This window comes from Pseudophryne corroboree, chromosome 1 (assembly GCF_028390025.1).
Source record: "Pseudophryne corroboree isolate aPseCor3 chromosome 1, aPseCor3.hap2, whole genome shotgun sequence".
Taxonomy (NCBI): domain Eukaryota; kingdom Metazoa; phylum Chordata; class Amphibia; order Anura; family Myobatrachidae; genus Pseudophryne; species Pseudophryne corroboree.
The window spans coordinates 1,070,234,512-1,070,251,227 of record NC_086444.1 but is presented as its reverse complement, the minus strand read 5'-3'; the positions used below and the strand labels follow the sequence as shown (position 1 = coordinate 1,070,251,227).

Below are 16,716 nucleotides of genomic sequence, written 5' to 3'. Positions count from 1 at the left end.
GCTAAGGACAATTTACAATGCTCTAAGCTTAGCAAGACCTCTGCTTCAAGGTCAGCCGGTATTGATCCAGTGGGACAACATCACGGCAGTCGCCCACGTAAACAGACAGGGCGGCACAAGAAGCAGGAGGCCAATGGCAGAAACTGCAAGGATTTTTCGCTGGGCGGAAAATCATGTGATAGCACTGTCAGCAGTGTTCATTCCGGGAATGGACAACTGGGAAGCAGACTTCCTCAGCAGAAAAAACTGGACAGGTATTGCGCCAGGTCAAGAGACCCTCAGGCAATAGCTGTAGACGCTCTGGTAACACCATGGGTGTACCAGTCAGTGTAGGTGTTTCCTCCTCTGCCTCTCATACCAAAAGTACTGAGAATTATACGGCAAAGGGGAGTAAGAACGATACTCGTGGCTCCGGATTGGCCAAGAAGAACTTGGTACCCGGAACTTCAGGAGATGCTCACGGAAGATCCGTGGCCTCTACCCCTAAGACGGGACCTGCTTCAGCAGGGACCGGGTCTATTCCAAGACTTACCGCGGCTGTTTTTAACGGCATGGCGGTTGAACGCCGAATTCTAAGGGAAAAAGGCATTCCGGAAGAGGTCATCCCTACGCTGGTAAAAGCCAGGAAGGAGGTGACTGCACAACATTATCACCGCATTTGGAGAAAATATGTTGCGTGGTGGGAGGCCAGGAAGGCCACCACGGAGGAATTTCAACTGGGTCGATTCCTACATTTCCTGCAAACAGGATTGTCTATGGGACTCAAATTGGGGTCCATTAAGATTCAAATTTCGGCCCTGTCGATTTCTTCCAGAAAAATTTGGTTTCAGTTCCTGAAGTCCAGACTTTTGTAAAAGGAGTACTACATATACAGCCCCGGTTGTGCCCCCAGTGGCTCCGTGGGACCTTAATGTAGTTTTGGATTTTCTCAAATCCCATTGGTTTGAGCCACTCAAATCGGTGGATTTGAAATATCTTACATGGAAAGTAACCATGCTACTGGCCCTGGCTTCAGCCAGGAGAGTATCAGAATTGGCGGCTTTATCGTATAAAAGCCCATATCTGATTTTCCATTCGGACAGGGCAGAACTGCGGACGCGTCCTCAGTTTCTGCCTAAGGTGGTGTCAGCGTTTCACCTGAACCAACCTATTGTGGTGCCTGCGGCTACTAGCGATTTGGAGGATTCCAAGTTGCTGGACGTTGTCAGGGCATTGAAAATATATATTTCAAGGACGGCCGGAGTCAGAAAATCTGACTCGCTGTTTATACTGTATGCACCCAACAAGCTGGGTGCTCCTGCTTCTAAGCAGACGATTGCTCGTTGGATTTGTAGCACAATTCAACTTGCACATTCTGTGGCAGGCCTGCCACAGCCTAAATCTGTCAAGGCCCATTCCACAAGGAAGGTGGGCTCATCCTGGGCGGCTGCCCGAGGGGTCTCGGCATTACAACTCTGCCGAGCAGCTACGTGGTCGGGGGAGAACACGTTTGTAAAATTCTACAAATTTGATACCCTGGCTAAAGAGGACCTGGAGTTCTCTCATTCGGTGCTGCAGAGTCATCCGCACTCTCCCGCCCGTTTGGGAGCTTTGGTATAATCCCCATGGTCCTGACGGAGTCCCAGCATCCACTAGGACGTCAGAGAAAATAAGATTTTACTTACCGATAAATCTATTTCTCGTAGTCCGTAGTGGATGCTGGGCGCCCATCCCAAGTGCGGATTGTCTGCAATACTTGTACATAGTTATTGTTACAAAAAAATCGGGTTGTTATTGTTGTGAGCCGTCTGTTCAGAGGCTCCTACGTTTTGTCATACTGTTAACTGGGTTCAGATCACAGGTTGTACAGTGTGATTGGTGTGGCTGGTATGAGTCTTACCCGGGATTCAAAATCCTTCCTTATTGTGTACGCTCGTCCGGGCACAGTATCCTAACTGAGGCTTGGAGGAGGGTCATAGGGGGAGGAGCCAGTGCACACCACCTGATCCTAAAGCTTTATTTTTGTGCCCTGTCTCCTGCGGAGCCGCTAATCCCCATGGTCCTGACGGAGTCCCAGCATCCACTACGGACTACGAGAAATAGATTTATCGGTAAGTAAAATCTTATTTTAAGACCAGTTACGCCTCTTTATTCGCAAGTAGAGGTGCAACTGCGATCCATATGATCATCCCTAGTTGCATATGCTTGGGTTCAAAGCATGCGTAGCACAAAAACTGCAAGGGCTTGTAGTCTGACCTGTTCATCCAATTCCATCTTCTCCCTCAGTACTAATAATGAAGTGCTAACCCTCTTATCTTTACCTCTACCCTTCTCTTTGTCTCCAAACTTCATGAGAGGATTGTCTCTCTCTGCCTTCACCTCATTTCTATTCATCCTCTCCCTTCTTGAGCCTCTTCAATCTGGTTTCTGCCCCTTGAATCCACTGAAACTTCCATCATCATAGTCATGAATGACTCTTACTGTCCTTATTCTTATTGATCTGTGTGCCACATTTAATACTGTTGATCACCCTCTTCTCCTTCATCCCCTCCATTTCATAATATTTTATGATTGTCCTATCTTGGGTCCCTTCTTGCCTCTCCAACTGATCCTTTTACTGTATATCCTGTTGCTAACTCTATCTCTTTCACATTTCATCAACCTGTTGATGTCCCTCAAGGAATTATCTTTGGCCCCTTCTTTTCTCGCTCTACAACTCAACCCCAGGAATTCTTGTCCGCTTCTTCAGCCTCCAGTACCATATACAGTATATGCTAACTACACTCAGGGGCAGATGTATTAACCTGGAGAAGGCATAAGGAAGTGATAAACCAGTGATATGTGCAAGGTGATAAACGAACCAGCCAATCAGCTCCAATATGTAAATCAACAGGGGCTGATTGGCTGGTGCATTTATCACCTTGCACATATCACTGGTTTATCACTTCCCTATGCCTTCTCCAGGTTAATACATCTGCCCCTCAAATCTACTTATCCTCCCCTGTACTCTCTCCCATCTGTAATTGCCTTTCTGCCATCTCGTCCTGGATGTCCTGGATTTGTGACACGTAATGTGGCTAAGTCCAAACTACTTTTCCCTACTACCAGGATCCCTCACCACACCCCCTCTCTCTATTGACAACATCCCTATTCTGTATCTTGTGTTTGTTGCCTTTTTGTCATCCTTCACTATGTTCCCTGCTTCTTTCCTTACATTCAGGCCCTCTCTGTCCTGACGTCTCTACCTCCGCTACATCGCTGGGATTCAGCTTTTCCTCACTCTGGAAGACACTAAAACACTCATCCATGAACTCCTCATCTTCTGCCTTGACTATTGTAACCCTATACTTGCTGGTCTCCCTCTTTGTTACCTTTCCCCACCCCAATCTGTCCTTACCGCTGCTGCCGGTCTCATTTTCCTCTTGCCATGCGACCTCTGCATTACCATTCTGCAAACTCCTTCACTGGTTAACTATCTCATACAGAATCCAGTTTAAACTCCTCACCTTTACATATAAAGCTTTAATCACTCTACTCCCATCTCCAACTTTATCTCTGACCACACTCCTTCCCGTCCTCTTGCAACAGCTGACTTAAATCTACTCTGATCACTTCCTCCCATGCCTGCCTGTAAGATTTCTCCCACAGTGCACCCCTCCTCTGGAATGGAATGCGCTTCCTCACCAAGGGGTCTATTTATTAAGCCTTGAATGGAGATAAAGTGGACAGAGATAAAGTACCAACCAGTTGTATCATCTTTCTCTCTGTCCTTCCCGTAACTCTTCTTCCTGCTGCTTATCTCATATTCCTCTCTACTCTCTCCAAGTCAGCCTCCCAACTCTGCTACCCACTTATCAGAAGGCAGTTCAAACTCCTCACCCTCACATACAAAGTACTTAGGGGTCTATTTACTAAGCCTTAGAAGGAGATAAAGTACCAAACAACCAGCTCCTACCTATCATTTTTGAAACTCAACCTGTAACATGGCTGTTGGGAGCTGATTGGCTGGTACTTTATCTCCGTCCACTTTCTCTCCATCCAAGGCTTAGTAAAAAGACCCCCAAGTCTGATTCTTTCTACCAGTCTCCCCAGCTGTTGTGCCATCCCCTGTGACTCTTCACTGCCTGCTGACTTTGCCCTTCCCTTGTATTTGTTACTTCCTAGTTATGGTTGTACTGCACTGTTTGTGTTTACACTTTGTCCTCACTCCTGTGCATTGTATTTATGCTTTGTTTTGTGTCCTCCTCTTGTATAGCACAGTGTACACCTTGTGGCACTTCCCCCTCAATGTGCAGCGCTGCATAATATAGTTTATATTCTCTTATTTGATAAAGCGCATAACTATTTTAATCCATAAGTAACATTTTATTTCTCTGTTTCGAGTTCAGGGTTGATTTAGATTTCCTGTGCCTTGCATTTTATATTTGGCAATTTTCCTACCTGCTACTAGAATGGTATTGATGTGTGCAGTGCTCCTGTACTGGAAGTAATGTTACACTGGGATATTGTTCCTGCTTAAGGAACAGGTCTGCATTGGGCGTCACTAGCCGTGAATAATAGCATTGCTTTATGGTAGAATTGTTCTGAATTGGTTTGGTCTCTTCCATGAAAACACTTGTAAGCACATACATTTGTGTGTACGTCACATATGTTAGGGAATGCAGGGGTTGTTTTGGGGGCATTTGTTGTGGGTTTGCTTATTTATTTTGTCTTTCATAGAATGTTTGGTTCTTTGATTTCTTTTGAGCTGAAACTCTTGTGTATTATAGTTCTCTGCTCACTGGGCACACCAACAGTGCTATCCAAATAATGTTCTGCAAGTTATTGTATAATAAAACCGAGCTCGTATTTTTTACTTTTATTTGTCTGTTAGTTGCCCATTGGTGGCAAGTTATCAGGCCTTCTAAAGAGGAGAAGTTAAGAGCGTAACCAATCCTATTTTATCTATCCCTTTATGGGGCAGATGTATTAACGTGGAGAAAGCATAAGGAAGTGATAAACCAGTGAGAAGTGCAAGGTGATAAATGCACTAGCCAATCTGCTCCAATATGTAAATTAACAGGAGCTGATTGGCTAGTGCGTTTATCACCTTGCACTTCTCACTGGTTTATCACTTCCTTATGCCATCTCCAGGCTTAATACATCTGCCCCTATTATAATTTACCATGTAAATTATAGCTGGAAGCTGATTTGTTGCTATGGATAAATTATCCACTAGGCCGGTTAAGAAGGTTTGATGCATCTACCCCATAATCTGAGACCTTACCAGACCATTGCACTTGTTTAACCCATTTTGGCCCAGGTGGGTAGTTTTCTACCTATTTTTCAAGATTTTTTGCGGGATGGCTAATATTGACCCAACTAAGAAAAATCTGGTGGATTTTTTTCTCTCGATATAATAAGATATTGAAGTGCTGGGTAGAAAACTACCCACCTGTGCCGAAACGGGGTTATTTTTAAAATGTTAATTATTATTTGCAGGTAAGAATGCCATCCCTAATTAAATCTCCTATGAAATCCCTGGAGGAAATCAAGCAGATGTTTCAGAAGTTCTCTGTCCGTAAGCTGAGCTCCACTTCGCTCTTAAGTGGAAAAGATTCAAGTTCAGAAACACCCAACAACTTTGTGAGCAAGCTGCCATTTTTCAGCAGAGTGAAGCTGGCTTCTCCTGCGGAAGGTGACCAGATCCTGGAGGTTAGTTTAGACTCTACAAAGGAAATACAGCTTGAGAGCTTGGAGAACTCAGACCTTGCCTGTCCCAATGGTGCAAATGCCAAGCCGACTCGGTGCGAGCTGTACTATGAAGCGGAGTCTCCGGATGAAGCTGCCCTGGTTCATGCTGCCAGAGCTTACAGATGTACTCTTCAGTCCCGGACTCCTGACCAGGTCACAGTGGAGCTCGGTGTTCTTGGGCCCATAACATTTCAACTGCTGCACATTCTGCCGTTTGACTCTGTCAGAAAACGGATGTCTGTTGTAGTGCGCCACCCGATATCCAATAAGGTGGTGGTTTACACAAAGGGTGCAGACTCTGTTATAATGGATCTCCTGTCTGTGACGTCTGGCGGTAAGTTCTGTGGCGCAAGTTTCGGTGTACGGCAGTGTCACATAATTTTGTTTAATCTCTTCTATACGAAATATGAACATCATTTACAATTTGTGATGTTAATTGTATTTCCAGTAATCCAAAGTAAGATGTGTGGCTCTTACTATGTTAATATAGTTCTGTTTTTTCAACATGTGCTGTAAGATTTAAGAGTCTATTTACTAAGCCTTGAATGGAGATAAAGTACCTGTCAATAAGCTCCTAACTTCTATGTCACAGGCTGGGTTTGAAAAATGACAGTTATCAGAAGATTGGCTGGTACTTTATCTCTGTCCACTTTATCTCCATCCAAGGCTTAGTAAATAGACTCCTTAGTTTTGTAATACAGGTTGAGTATCCCATATCCAAATATTCCGAAATACTGAATTTTTTTAGTAAGACTGAGATAGTGAAACCTTTGTTTTCTGATGGCTCAATGTACACAAACTTTGTTTAATACACAAAGTAATTAAAAATATTGTATTAAATGACCTTCAGCCTGTGTGTATAAGGTGTAAAATGAAACATAAATGTATTCTGTGCTTAGACTTAGGACCCATCACCATGATATATGGTATGCAATTATTCCAAAATACGGAAAAATCCGATATCCGAAATACCTCTGGTCCGAAGCATTTTGGAAAAGGGATACTCAACCTGTACTGGGTTTTCTGATTTTCTAGCATTTTATTGTATACGGTGTGCTTATTTATTAACCTTTATTTATATAGTGCCTACATAGTATACTGCATTTTCTGGGTAATTATTAAGTCGCATTAGTCCCTGCCCAAATTTACAATCTATTTTCCTTATTACACAAACACATATTAGGGTTACATTTTATGATTAAGCCAATTAACTTACCTGTGTAGGCTGTTTTTGCTTGTTTATTATATAATTTCAGAGCGGTATAACCGTATGTATTGACTGTTCTCAAATAATATATTTTATGCTTACAAATACACTATAGTATGATTTTCAAGATATTAAGGACTGTTAACAATATTTTGTTTGGAGTTTGATACTGTGGGGCATATGTAATAGCGTCCGAGTTTGCCGGTGGTGCGGATTGCCGGCCGAAGAAAACTATGCTTGTAAATGATTACCGCTTTTTTTAAAAAGTCTGCATTCGGCTGGAAAACTCGGGCGCTATTACATACTGTATGTCCCTGTATGTATTCTCCATGAGTGAATCAGGCGTAAATATTTGTTTTAAATCTTAATAATTATTGGTGGCAGTTTTTATTTTATTTTTTTAAAGTGTGATATTAGTATTGCGAAAATTAAATGTTGCGGATATTTGTGGGCAGTCTAAGCGAAGGGTTAGTGTCGGCCATTCCTTCACTTCCACATACTGTATAACTTGGATATGTCAGTGGTCTGTCCTTGAACTGTGTGTACATAGTTTATACTTAAATCAGCAGTGCAAATAGTCTAGCAGATTACACTTTAAATGGTCAGATATGTGTATAACAGGTTTTGTGTAGAATAACCTTATTTAGTTACTGTATGTTTTCAGATAACAAAACAGAAATGCTTCAGACTGATATCCGGATGTTAACACAGAAACATTTAGATAAATATGCTAAATGTGGACTCCGCACTCTCTGTATTGCCAAGAAGGTAACCCGTGGTGCTCCCCTTTTTCTTTGACACTCATATATACATAGTTATTACAAAGCCTTGAGCAACAGCCGGTATCATGCCTTAGATTATCTGAGCTAAAGGCAAAGCTATTGTCCAACGCAGCCCAGGAATACTGAAGGGAATAAGTTACACAGATAACAGTGGCTGCTCCAGTGTGTCAGGGGGATTTATTCCAGTAACTAATACTGTATTCTTGTGTATAATGTTTTATATCGATCGCAATGTATAACATTGAAATAGTGTATGTATATGTTATACATATTAGGGTCACTGATGAATAGGGGCAATTGCTGAAACGTTAGGGGATTTGATAGGCTTTAGTAACTAATTCTAGATGCTGTTATCTGCTCTGTGCTCCCCACCTCAGCCATGTCCCATATCAATATAATAATTGAGGTTGGCTGTTATGTCTCTGACATGCGGAGTGGGAGCTGAGACATTGTGCTTCCCCCATCCTCTACACACCTCAGAGTAAGTATAGCAGATGCAGAGACTGATCCGGACCAGTCATGGCGGCAGTTCCAAAACTACTATTGCATACATAATGGTACACTCACCTGAGAATTACCTCCAGTACACTGATATGGAGAACTGCATTCAGTATGCAGAACTAGAACAGTGGTCTTGTGCAGTTCTCAATATATTGATTATTGGATAAAGCACTGACTTCTGTGTATTCAGATAGCCCCTCAACATTGATCATTCAAATCCAGCTCTATCCCGGCCTAAAGTATATAAATGACTACTGTATGACCAAAGCTGCCTATTTCATAAGATAGATGAGAATGATGTGTACTGGCGCAGCGGGATACGGTTGCCGGAATCCAGACACTGATCGAAATGCCAGTATCCTGACCAGGAGCATTATTACGGCGCCGGAATCCCAACCGCCAGGATGCCGAACTACCAGGCTACCAGGCTTTAGGCACCAAGGAAAGGGTTAGGTTTAGGCTGCAGGAAGTGGAGGTTTAGATTTGGGCACCACCGGAAAGGGTTAGGCTGTGGGGAGGGTTAGGGGGGCATTGGGGTAAGGTAAGTATACTTACCTTCCCCATGTTGGGATTCTAAGTATTGGGATGCTGATCACGGCATTTCCTATTACAATGCGTAGCATCAGTAAATGAGAACTACTGGTTTGCTCTCTATGCTGAGGAGTTTACTAAATAAGCCTTTCCTGGAACTTTAGTTTCTGGCATGGACATGCTGCTCTGAACTGTTACGGATTGGTAAAATATATGGGGGGGTGTTTACTTAAAGCTTCTAAAACCGAGAATTGGTGGTGTTGCCTATAGCAACCAATCAGATGCGGTCTATCATTTCTGTATGGCCTTTTAGAAAATGATAGACCGCATCTGATAGGTTGCTATGGGCAACGTCACCAAGTCTCTTTTTTTTTTTTTTTTTTTTTTTTAGAAACTTCCGTAAATTTACCCCATTGGGGTATATGCAATTGCCGGCGAATCGCGGCAATTTTTCGCACGTTTTTTAATTCGACACAATTCGACCGTTGAATTCCGGCAAGTGGGTGCCGGAATTCAACATATTCAATAAAAAAACGGATTCGACAGTCCCGCTGTCGAAAAACGGCCGATTTGACGGATTTTGATTAGATTTTTTAAAACCGGTAAAAAACCCGAAAAAAAATTGCGTGGGGTGCCCCCTCCAAAGCATAACCAGCCTCGGGCTCTTCGAGCCGGTCCTGTTTCTAAAAATCCGGGGGGGAAACTGACAGGGGATCCCCCGTATTTTTAAAACCAGCACCGGACTCTGCGCCTGGAGCTGGTGCAAAAAATACGGGGGACAAAAAGCGTAGGGGTCCTCCGTATTTTTTACACCAGCATCGGGCTCCACTAGCTGGGTAGATAATGCCACAGCCGGGGGTCACTTTTATACAGCGCCCTGCGGCCGTGGCATTAAATACGCAACTAGTCACCCCTGGTCGGGGTACCCTGGAGGAGTGGGGACCCCTTCAATCAAGGGGTCCCCCCCCCTCCAGCCACCCAAGGGCCAGGGGTGAAGCCCGAGGCTGTCTCTTCCCCCCCCCCCCCCCCATCCAAGGGCTGCGGATGGGGGGCTGATAGCCTTTTGAAAACATGAAAGAATATTGTTTTTTCCAGTAATACTACAAGACCCAGCAAGCCTCCCCCGCAAGCTGGTATTTGGAGAACCACAAGTACCAGCATGCGGGAGAAAAATGGGCCCTCTGGTACCTGTAGTTCTACTGGAAAAAAAATGCCCTTGGATGGGGGGGACAGCCTCGGGCTTCACCCCTGGCCCTTGGTTGGCTGGAGGGGGGGGACGACCCCTTGATTGAAGGGGTCCCCACTCCTCCAGGGTACCCCGGCCAGGGGTGACTAGTTGCGTATTTAATGCTACGGCCGCAGGGCGCTGTATAAAGTGACCCCCGGCTGTGGCATTATCTACCCAGCTAGTGGAGCCCGATGCTGGTGTTAAAAATACGGGGGACTCCTACGCTTTTTGTCCCCCGTATTTTTTGCACCAGCACCAGGCGCAGAGCCCAGTGCTGGTTTTAAAAATACGGGGGATCCCATGTCGTTTTTCCCCCCGGATTTTTAGAACCAGGACCGTCTCGAAGAGCCCGAGGCTGGTTATGCTTAGGAGGTGGGACCTCACGCATTTTTTTTTTCTGATTTTTACCATTCCATTAAAAAAAATATATATATATATTTTTATAAATAATACTTGTGCCTCCAAAATAGACAAACCAAGTACCTAATCCCTTCTAATATAAATAGATATACTATTACCAATTAAAAAAACACAAAAAAAAACATGTTTTTAAATTTTTTTATTAGATTCCACCAGCAAAGTGTGGCGGATTGAAAATGACGAATTTACTGTCTAAAAGCACTGTTGTCGAATTTACAATCTTCAATTGAATATACTTTTGTCGAATTGCCGCATTTGTACCATTGCAGAAATGTCGAATTTGACAAATGTCGAATTTCAAAAAGTCGAATTTTGAAAGTCCGTTTTTTTGACGAAAAGTACTGAATTGCATTGTCTAATTTTTTTGGGGGGCGAAAATGTCCTGTTTTTTTACATTTTCGGGAATTCGACCGCAATTGCATATACACCATAGTCTCTTTTCTCCTTCACTTGATCAATAATTGCCATAAGGCATTTTGACTCTAATGTCAAAGACATAGTTACTTATTGTCTGGTGCCGTTGTATGGAGCCACAGGTAGGTACGCTTTCCCTGATGTAGTTGCATCTTCTGTGACCGCAGGCTTTTCTCAGTCCCACGCATTGCCCCGTCATCCACACCACTACACTGTAGAGAAGGGCTGTGACTTTGGTGTTTTGTGACTGCCGACACTGCGCCCCTTTCTTGTGCATCAGAATGCCTTGTAATCTGCAGTCTGGAGTGGTTGCCACATACAGGGACGCAGAGACTTCGCATGGCGCAGAAGGGCGTATACACAGGGTGTGTTACTGTATATTTCTTTTGTAGTTTCTTAAATAGTATCCAGAAGCATCTAAAATTAGGGCTAAAATAAATGTATAACTATCAATCACTATCGTTTTGTTACACGTTATATTGTGATGGATCAGCAGTATGAAGAATTTCCTCTGTATGAGAGAGGTTTCTGTGTGTATGCCCTAGATTCAGATATGGTGTATAGCGAATAAACCGTAACTGTTGCATCCGGCCTGCAGGTAATGACCGACTCGGAGTATGCAGATTGGCTGCAGTCCCACTTTTTAGCAGAAACTAGCATTGATCACAGAGATGAGCTCTTGTACAACTCTGCTCTTAGACTGGAAACCAATTTAACTCTGCTTGGTAAGTTTGTTTTTAGTAATGCCTCATGTTTCACACAGTACAGATTTTGGTAAACATAAACGGCTTTTACGCCAAGTTGAGTTACTTTACTCTTTTTAACTTTGAAATGCAACTTATTGATATGGAAATAATGACTCTTACCAATTTGCCTAATGCATTGTTGTAGTGGCGTATCTGTAATGGGTGCAGTGCCCTGCTCTCCCCACCCTGCACTCAGAGCTGTGACAACTTGCAACGTGTTCATGGTGCTGTATTTGGGGTCAGTAGTAGGACTCGGACTAGTCGCTGACACAAAGTACGCAGAGTCCCTTGACTGTATCTGAAGAGTGTGCCGGAAGTGTAACACCTGGCAAAGATTTGGGCACATTGTCAGGACATATTTCCAGGATAGGGGTGGCTGCAAAAATGAGTAAATTACCTATGCACTGTTGATCAATTTTTACTTAATTTAAAAACAATATTACACTACCGGTCAAGATTTTGAGCACCCCTATTCTTCCAGATTTTATTGAAATACTGTAAAATTCAAGTCCAGCGAATAACCTGAAATGGTACAAAGGTAAGCCGTAAACTGCTAAAGGTTAGAGAAGAAAATAAAAAGCTTAGTTTGGCAAAAACAGCTCTGCATTAATGAAAGAGAGGATGGTTCCTCAAGGGGGGGGGGGGGGGGGGGGGGGGGGAGGTGGTGTTATTATGTACTAATCAAGTCTCTGCTGCTTGGCAAGTTAAAACCCAGAATCCCCCTTATCAAGCTGGTTTGGGATAAACTGGACATAAGGGTAAAAGCAAAATAATCTTCAGCAACGTTGGGAAGAATTTCCCGAACAATATTTTATTTCCATTGTAGAAAGTGAAATGTTTTGATTATATTATGTTAAACAAAATGATTCTATGCTTGTGGTTTTTTTTGTTGTTTTTTGTTGTTATCTCCATTTTATTTTATTCTGTGCTTTGATTTCAGAGTACACTGAGACATTAAACTTCAGAATTTTCAATAAAAACTGGAAAATGGGCTAAAACATTTGACTGTTCATGCATGATGCATACATCTGTTGTTCCGTTAAAGAAGGGTTCTCTTCAGGCTTATAATTTCCTTTAGTTAAGCTGTGTTTGCAAACTTCTTCTTTCAGGCGCCACTGGAATAGAGGATCGCCTGCAGGAAGGTGTTCCAGAAACAATAGAGTCCTTAAGAAAAGCTGGTATTAAAATCTGGATGCTGACTGGGGATAAGGAAGAGACTGCAGTCAACATTGCCTATGCTTGCAAGCTGCTGGAATATAGTGACAAGATCTTCACCCTAAGCAGACAAAACAATGTGAGTGCACATACACATAGAGGAGTGTTTCTTACAATGCTTTGCGATAAGGGGAAGACTCTAGAACAAATTAATTGTCCTGCCAGCCTTTCTGGACAGTCATACCGTTAATGTGATGGAGCAAATAAAGCTGTGACGCCAGTCAGCACAGAATCTGATTGTGTGTGCGTGTTGGGTCATTTGTCAGGCAGCAGGTCCCCTTTTAGAGGAGATCTTGTGAGATGTGTGTAACTTTACTCTGCACACTTGTTTCTTTATTTCCTCTTTCTGTTCACTCTCAGGAAACTACTTGCGAGGTTTTCATGAATCACGTTATTGATGAAATTGAGAGAAACATTTTGACAAATAGTCCTCGGAAACTGGGAGAGCAGCTGCAGAATTCCCGTTGTGAGAAGGAAAAGCTGCATTTTGCTTTAATAATAGATGGGAAGAGCCTGGAATTTGCGCTGCACGAAGCTCTGCAGAAAAGGTTCCTGTACCTGACAAGGCAGTGCAGAACGGTCATATGCTGCAGAGCTACCCCACTACAGAAAAGCCAAGTGGTCAAACTGGTCCGCAGTAACCTGCGAGTAATGACTCTAGCCATTGGTCAGTAAAATTGTTTGTTTGCTTCTATGGTTTTTCTTTATTTATTGTCATACTTTGTCTTATCTATATTAACTACATTGTGACGCAAAAAAAAAAAAATTATCCAAAATGTCAGTGAGCTCAAATGTGTTTTCTCTTATGTCCTAGAGGATGCTGGGAACTCCGTAAGGACCATGGGGTATAGACTGGCTCCGCAGGAGACATGGGCACTACAAATAACTTTTAGTATGGGTGTGCACTGGCTCCTCCCTCTATGCCCCTCCTCCAGACCTCAGTTAGATTTTGTGCCCAGAGGAGATGGGGTGCATTACAGAGGAGCTCTCCAGAGTTTCTCTGAAAGAATTTTGTTAGGTTTTTTATTTTCAGGGAGCACTGCTGGCAACAGGCTCCCTGCATCGTGGGACTGAGGAGAGAGAAGCAGACCTACTTAAATGATGAGCTCTGCTTCTTAGGCTACTGGACACCATTAGCTCCAGAGGGAGTCGGAACGCTGGTTTCATCCCGCCGTTCGTCCCAGAGCCGCGCCGCCGTCCTCCTCGCAGAGCCGGAAGATAGAAGCCCGGTGAGTATGAGAAGAAAAGAAGACTTCAGATCTTCACTGAGGTAAGCGCACAGCGGTAACGCTGCGCGCCATTGCTCCCACACTCTACACGCACAGAAAGTCACTGATGGGTGCAGGGCGCAGGGGGGTGCCCTGGGCAGCAATAAACCCCTGGACTGACAATAAGGGTACATTAGGCTGCGGAGGCAGTAAATGCAGAGATCCCCCGCCATTTTTTGTATATTGAAGCGGGACCGAAGCCCGCTGCTGGAGGGGGCGGAGCTTGATCCCTCAGCACTAACAGCGCCATTTTCTCCACAGAACGCTGCAGAGAAGCTGGCTCCCCGGACTCTCCCCTGCTGAACTCGGTGACAGAGGGCTGAAAAGGAGGGGGGGGGGCATTTTTAAGGCGCAGTGAGTGTTATACACATTGATTAATAATAGAAAGCGCTATCTGGGTTGTATTCCAGTATCAGTGGGCGCTGGGTGTGTGCTGGCATACTCTCTCTCCAAAGGGCCTTGTTGGGAATTGTCCCCTTATAGATATATCCCTGTGTGTGTGTGTGGGGGTGTCGGTACGTGCGTGTCGGCATGTCTGAAGCGGAAGGCTCGTCCAAGGAGGAGGTGGAGCAGATGAGGTGTGTTTCCGTCGGCAACGCCGACTCATGATTGGATGGACATGTGGCATATGTTAAATGCAAGTGTGGCCTCATTACATAAGAGACTGGACATGACAGAGTCCAGGGAGAAAGCAGGGAGTCAATCCACGGATTGGACTGGGTCACAGGGCCCCTCGGGGTCTCAAAAACGTCCCCTATCCCAAATAGCTGACACTGATACCGACACGGATTCTGATTCCAGTGTCGACTACGATGATGCAAGATTGCACCCAAGGGTGGCTAAAGGTATGATTATTGCAATGAAAGAGGTTTTGCATATCACGGATGACCCCTCTGTCCCTGACACGAGGGTGCGCAGGTATAAGGAGAAAAGACCTGAGGTAACCTTCCCCCCTTCTCATGAGCTTAAAGATTTGTTTGAAAAAGCTTGGGAAACTCCAGATAAAAAACTGCAGATTCCCAAAAGGGTTCTTATGGCGTATCCTTTCCCTGCTCAGGACAGGGTGCGTTGGGAATCCTCTCCCAGGGTGGACAAGGCTTTGACACGCCTGTCCAAGAAGGTGGCGCTACCGTCTCCGGACACGGCAGCACTCAAGGATCCTGCTGATCGCAGACCGGAGACTACTTTAAAGTCTATTTATGCGCATACAGGTGTTTTACTCAGACCGGCAATAGCATCGGCATGGGTATGTAGCGCAGTTGCAGCATGGACAGATACCTTGTCAGCTGGATTTTATACCCTAGACAGGGATACTATTTTATTAACATTAGCCCACATTAAAGACGCAGTCTTATTTATGAGGGACGCTCAAAGAGACGTTGTGCTGCTGGGTTCCAGAGCCAATGCCATGGCTATTTCTGCGAGACGAGCTCTATGGACCCGCCAGTGGACGGGTGATGCAGACTCCAAGAAGCATATGGAGGTTTTACCTTACAAAGGCGAAGTGTTGTTTGGGGAGGGGCTCGCGGACCTGGTTGCCACAGTTACCGCGGGTAAATCTACCTTTTTACCTTTTGTTCCCCAACAGCAAAAGAAAACTCCACAGTATCAGATGCATTCCTTTCGGTCGCATAAGGCCAGAAGAGGTTGGGGCTCCTCCTTCCTTGCTAGAGGTAAGGGTAAGGGAAAGAGAACGCCTGCGTTGGCTAGTTCCCAGGAGCAGAAGTCCTCCCCGGCTTCTACTAAATTCACTGCATGACGCTGGGGCTCCCCTAAGGGTGTCCGCACCGGTGAGGGCACGTCTTCGACTTTTCAGCCAAATCTGGCTTCTTTCAGAGGTGGATCCTTGGGCACTCAAAATTGTTTCCCAGGGCTACAGGCTGGAATTCGAAGAGGTGTCCCCCCACCGATTTTTCAAGTTGGCCTTGCCAGCTTCTCCACCAGAGAGGGAAGTAGTGTTAGCTGCAATTCAAAAGCTGTGTCACCAGCAAGTGGTGGTCAAGGTTCCCCTGGTCCAACAGGGAAAAGGGTATTATTCAACCCTGTTTGTGGTCCCGAAGCCGGATGGTTCGGTCAGACCCATTTTAAATCTGAAATCCCTAAACCTGTACTTGAAAAAGTTCAAATTCAAGATGGAATCGCTCCGAGCGGTAATATCCAGCCTGGAAGGGAGGGATTTTATGGTGTCACTAGACATAAAGGATGCATACCTTCATGTTCCCATATACCCTCCTTATCAGGAGTACCTGAGATTCGCTGTACAGGACTGTCATTACCAGTTTCAGACGTTGCCGTTTGGGCTTTCCACGGCCCCGAGGATTTTCACCAAGGTAATGGCAGAGATAATGGTGCTCCTGTGCAGGCAGGGAGTCACAATTATCCCATACTTGGACGATCTCCTGATAAAGGCGATATCGAGAGACAAATTGCTGGAGAGCGTGTCGCTCTCCTTGAAAGTGCTACAACAGCACGGTTGGATTCTCAATCTGCCAAAGTCACAATTGGTTCCAACGACTCGGCTATCATTCCTAGGCATGATTCTGGACACTGAACAAAAGAGGGTTTTTCTCCCATTGGAAAAAGCCCAGGATCTCCAGAACATGGTCAGAGACCTGCTAAAACCAAAAAGAGTGTCTCTGCATCAATGCATTCGAGTTCTGGGAAAAATGGTGGCAGCCTACGAAGCCATCCC

General features: G+C 44.6%; 1 protein-coding gene across 1 annotated transcript in view; it reads left to right on the top strand.

Moving 5' to 3' along the window:
• The window catches only part of ATP10D (ATPase phospholipid transporting 10D (putative)), a 226,649-nt gene that overhangs the window by 133,563 nt on the left and 76,370 nt on the right, over window positions 1-16,716 (top strand). Inside the window, exons 12-16 of the mRNA XM_063920975.1 lie at window positions 5,461-6,046; window positions 7,584-7,687; window positions 11,394-11,520; window positions 12,651-12,835; window positions 13,117-13,423. Of these exons, the coding sequence (XP_063777045.1) occupies window positions 5,461-6,046; window positions 7,584-7,687; window positions 11,394-11,520; window positions 12,651-12,835; window positions 13,117-13,423 (1,309 nt within the window). The remainder of the gene's footprint in view (window positions 1-5,460; window positions 6,047-7,583; window positions 7,688-11,393; window positions 11,521-12,650; window positions 12,836-13,116; window positions 13,424-16,716) is intronic.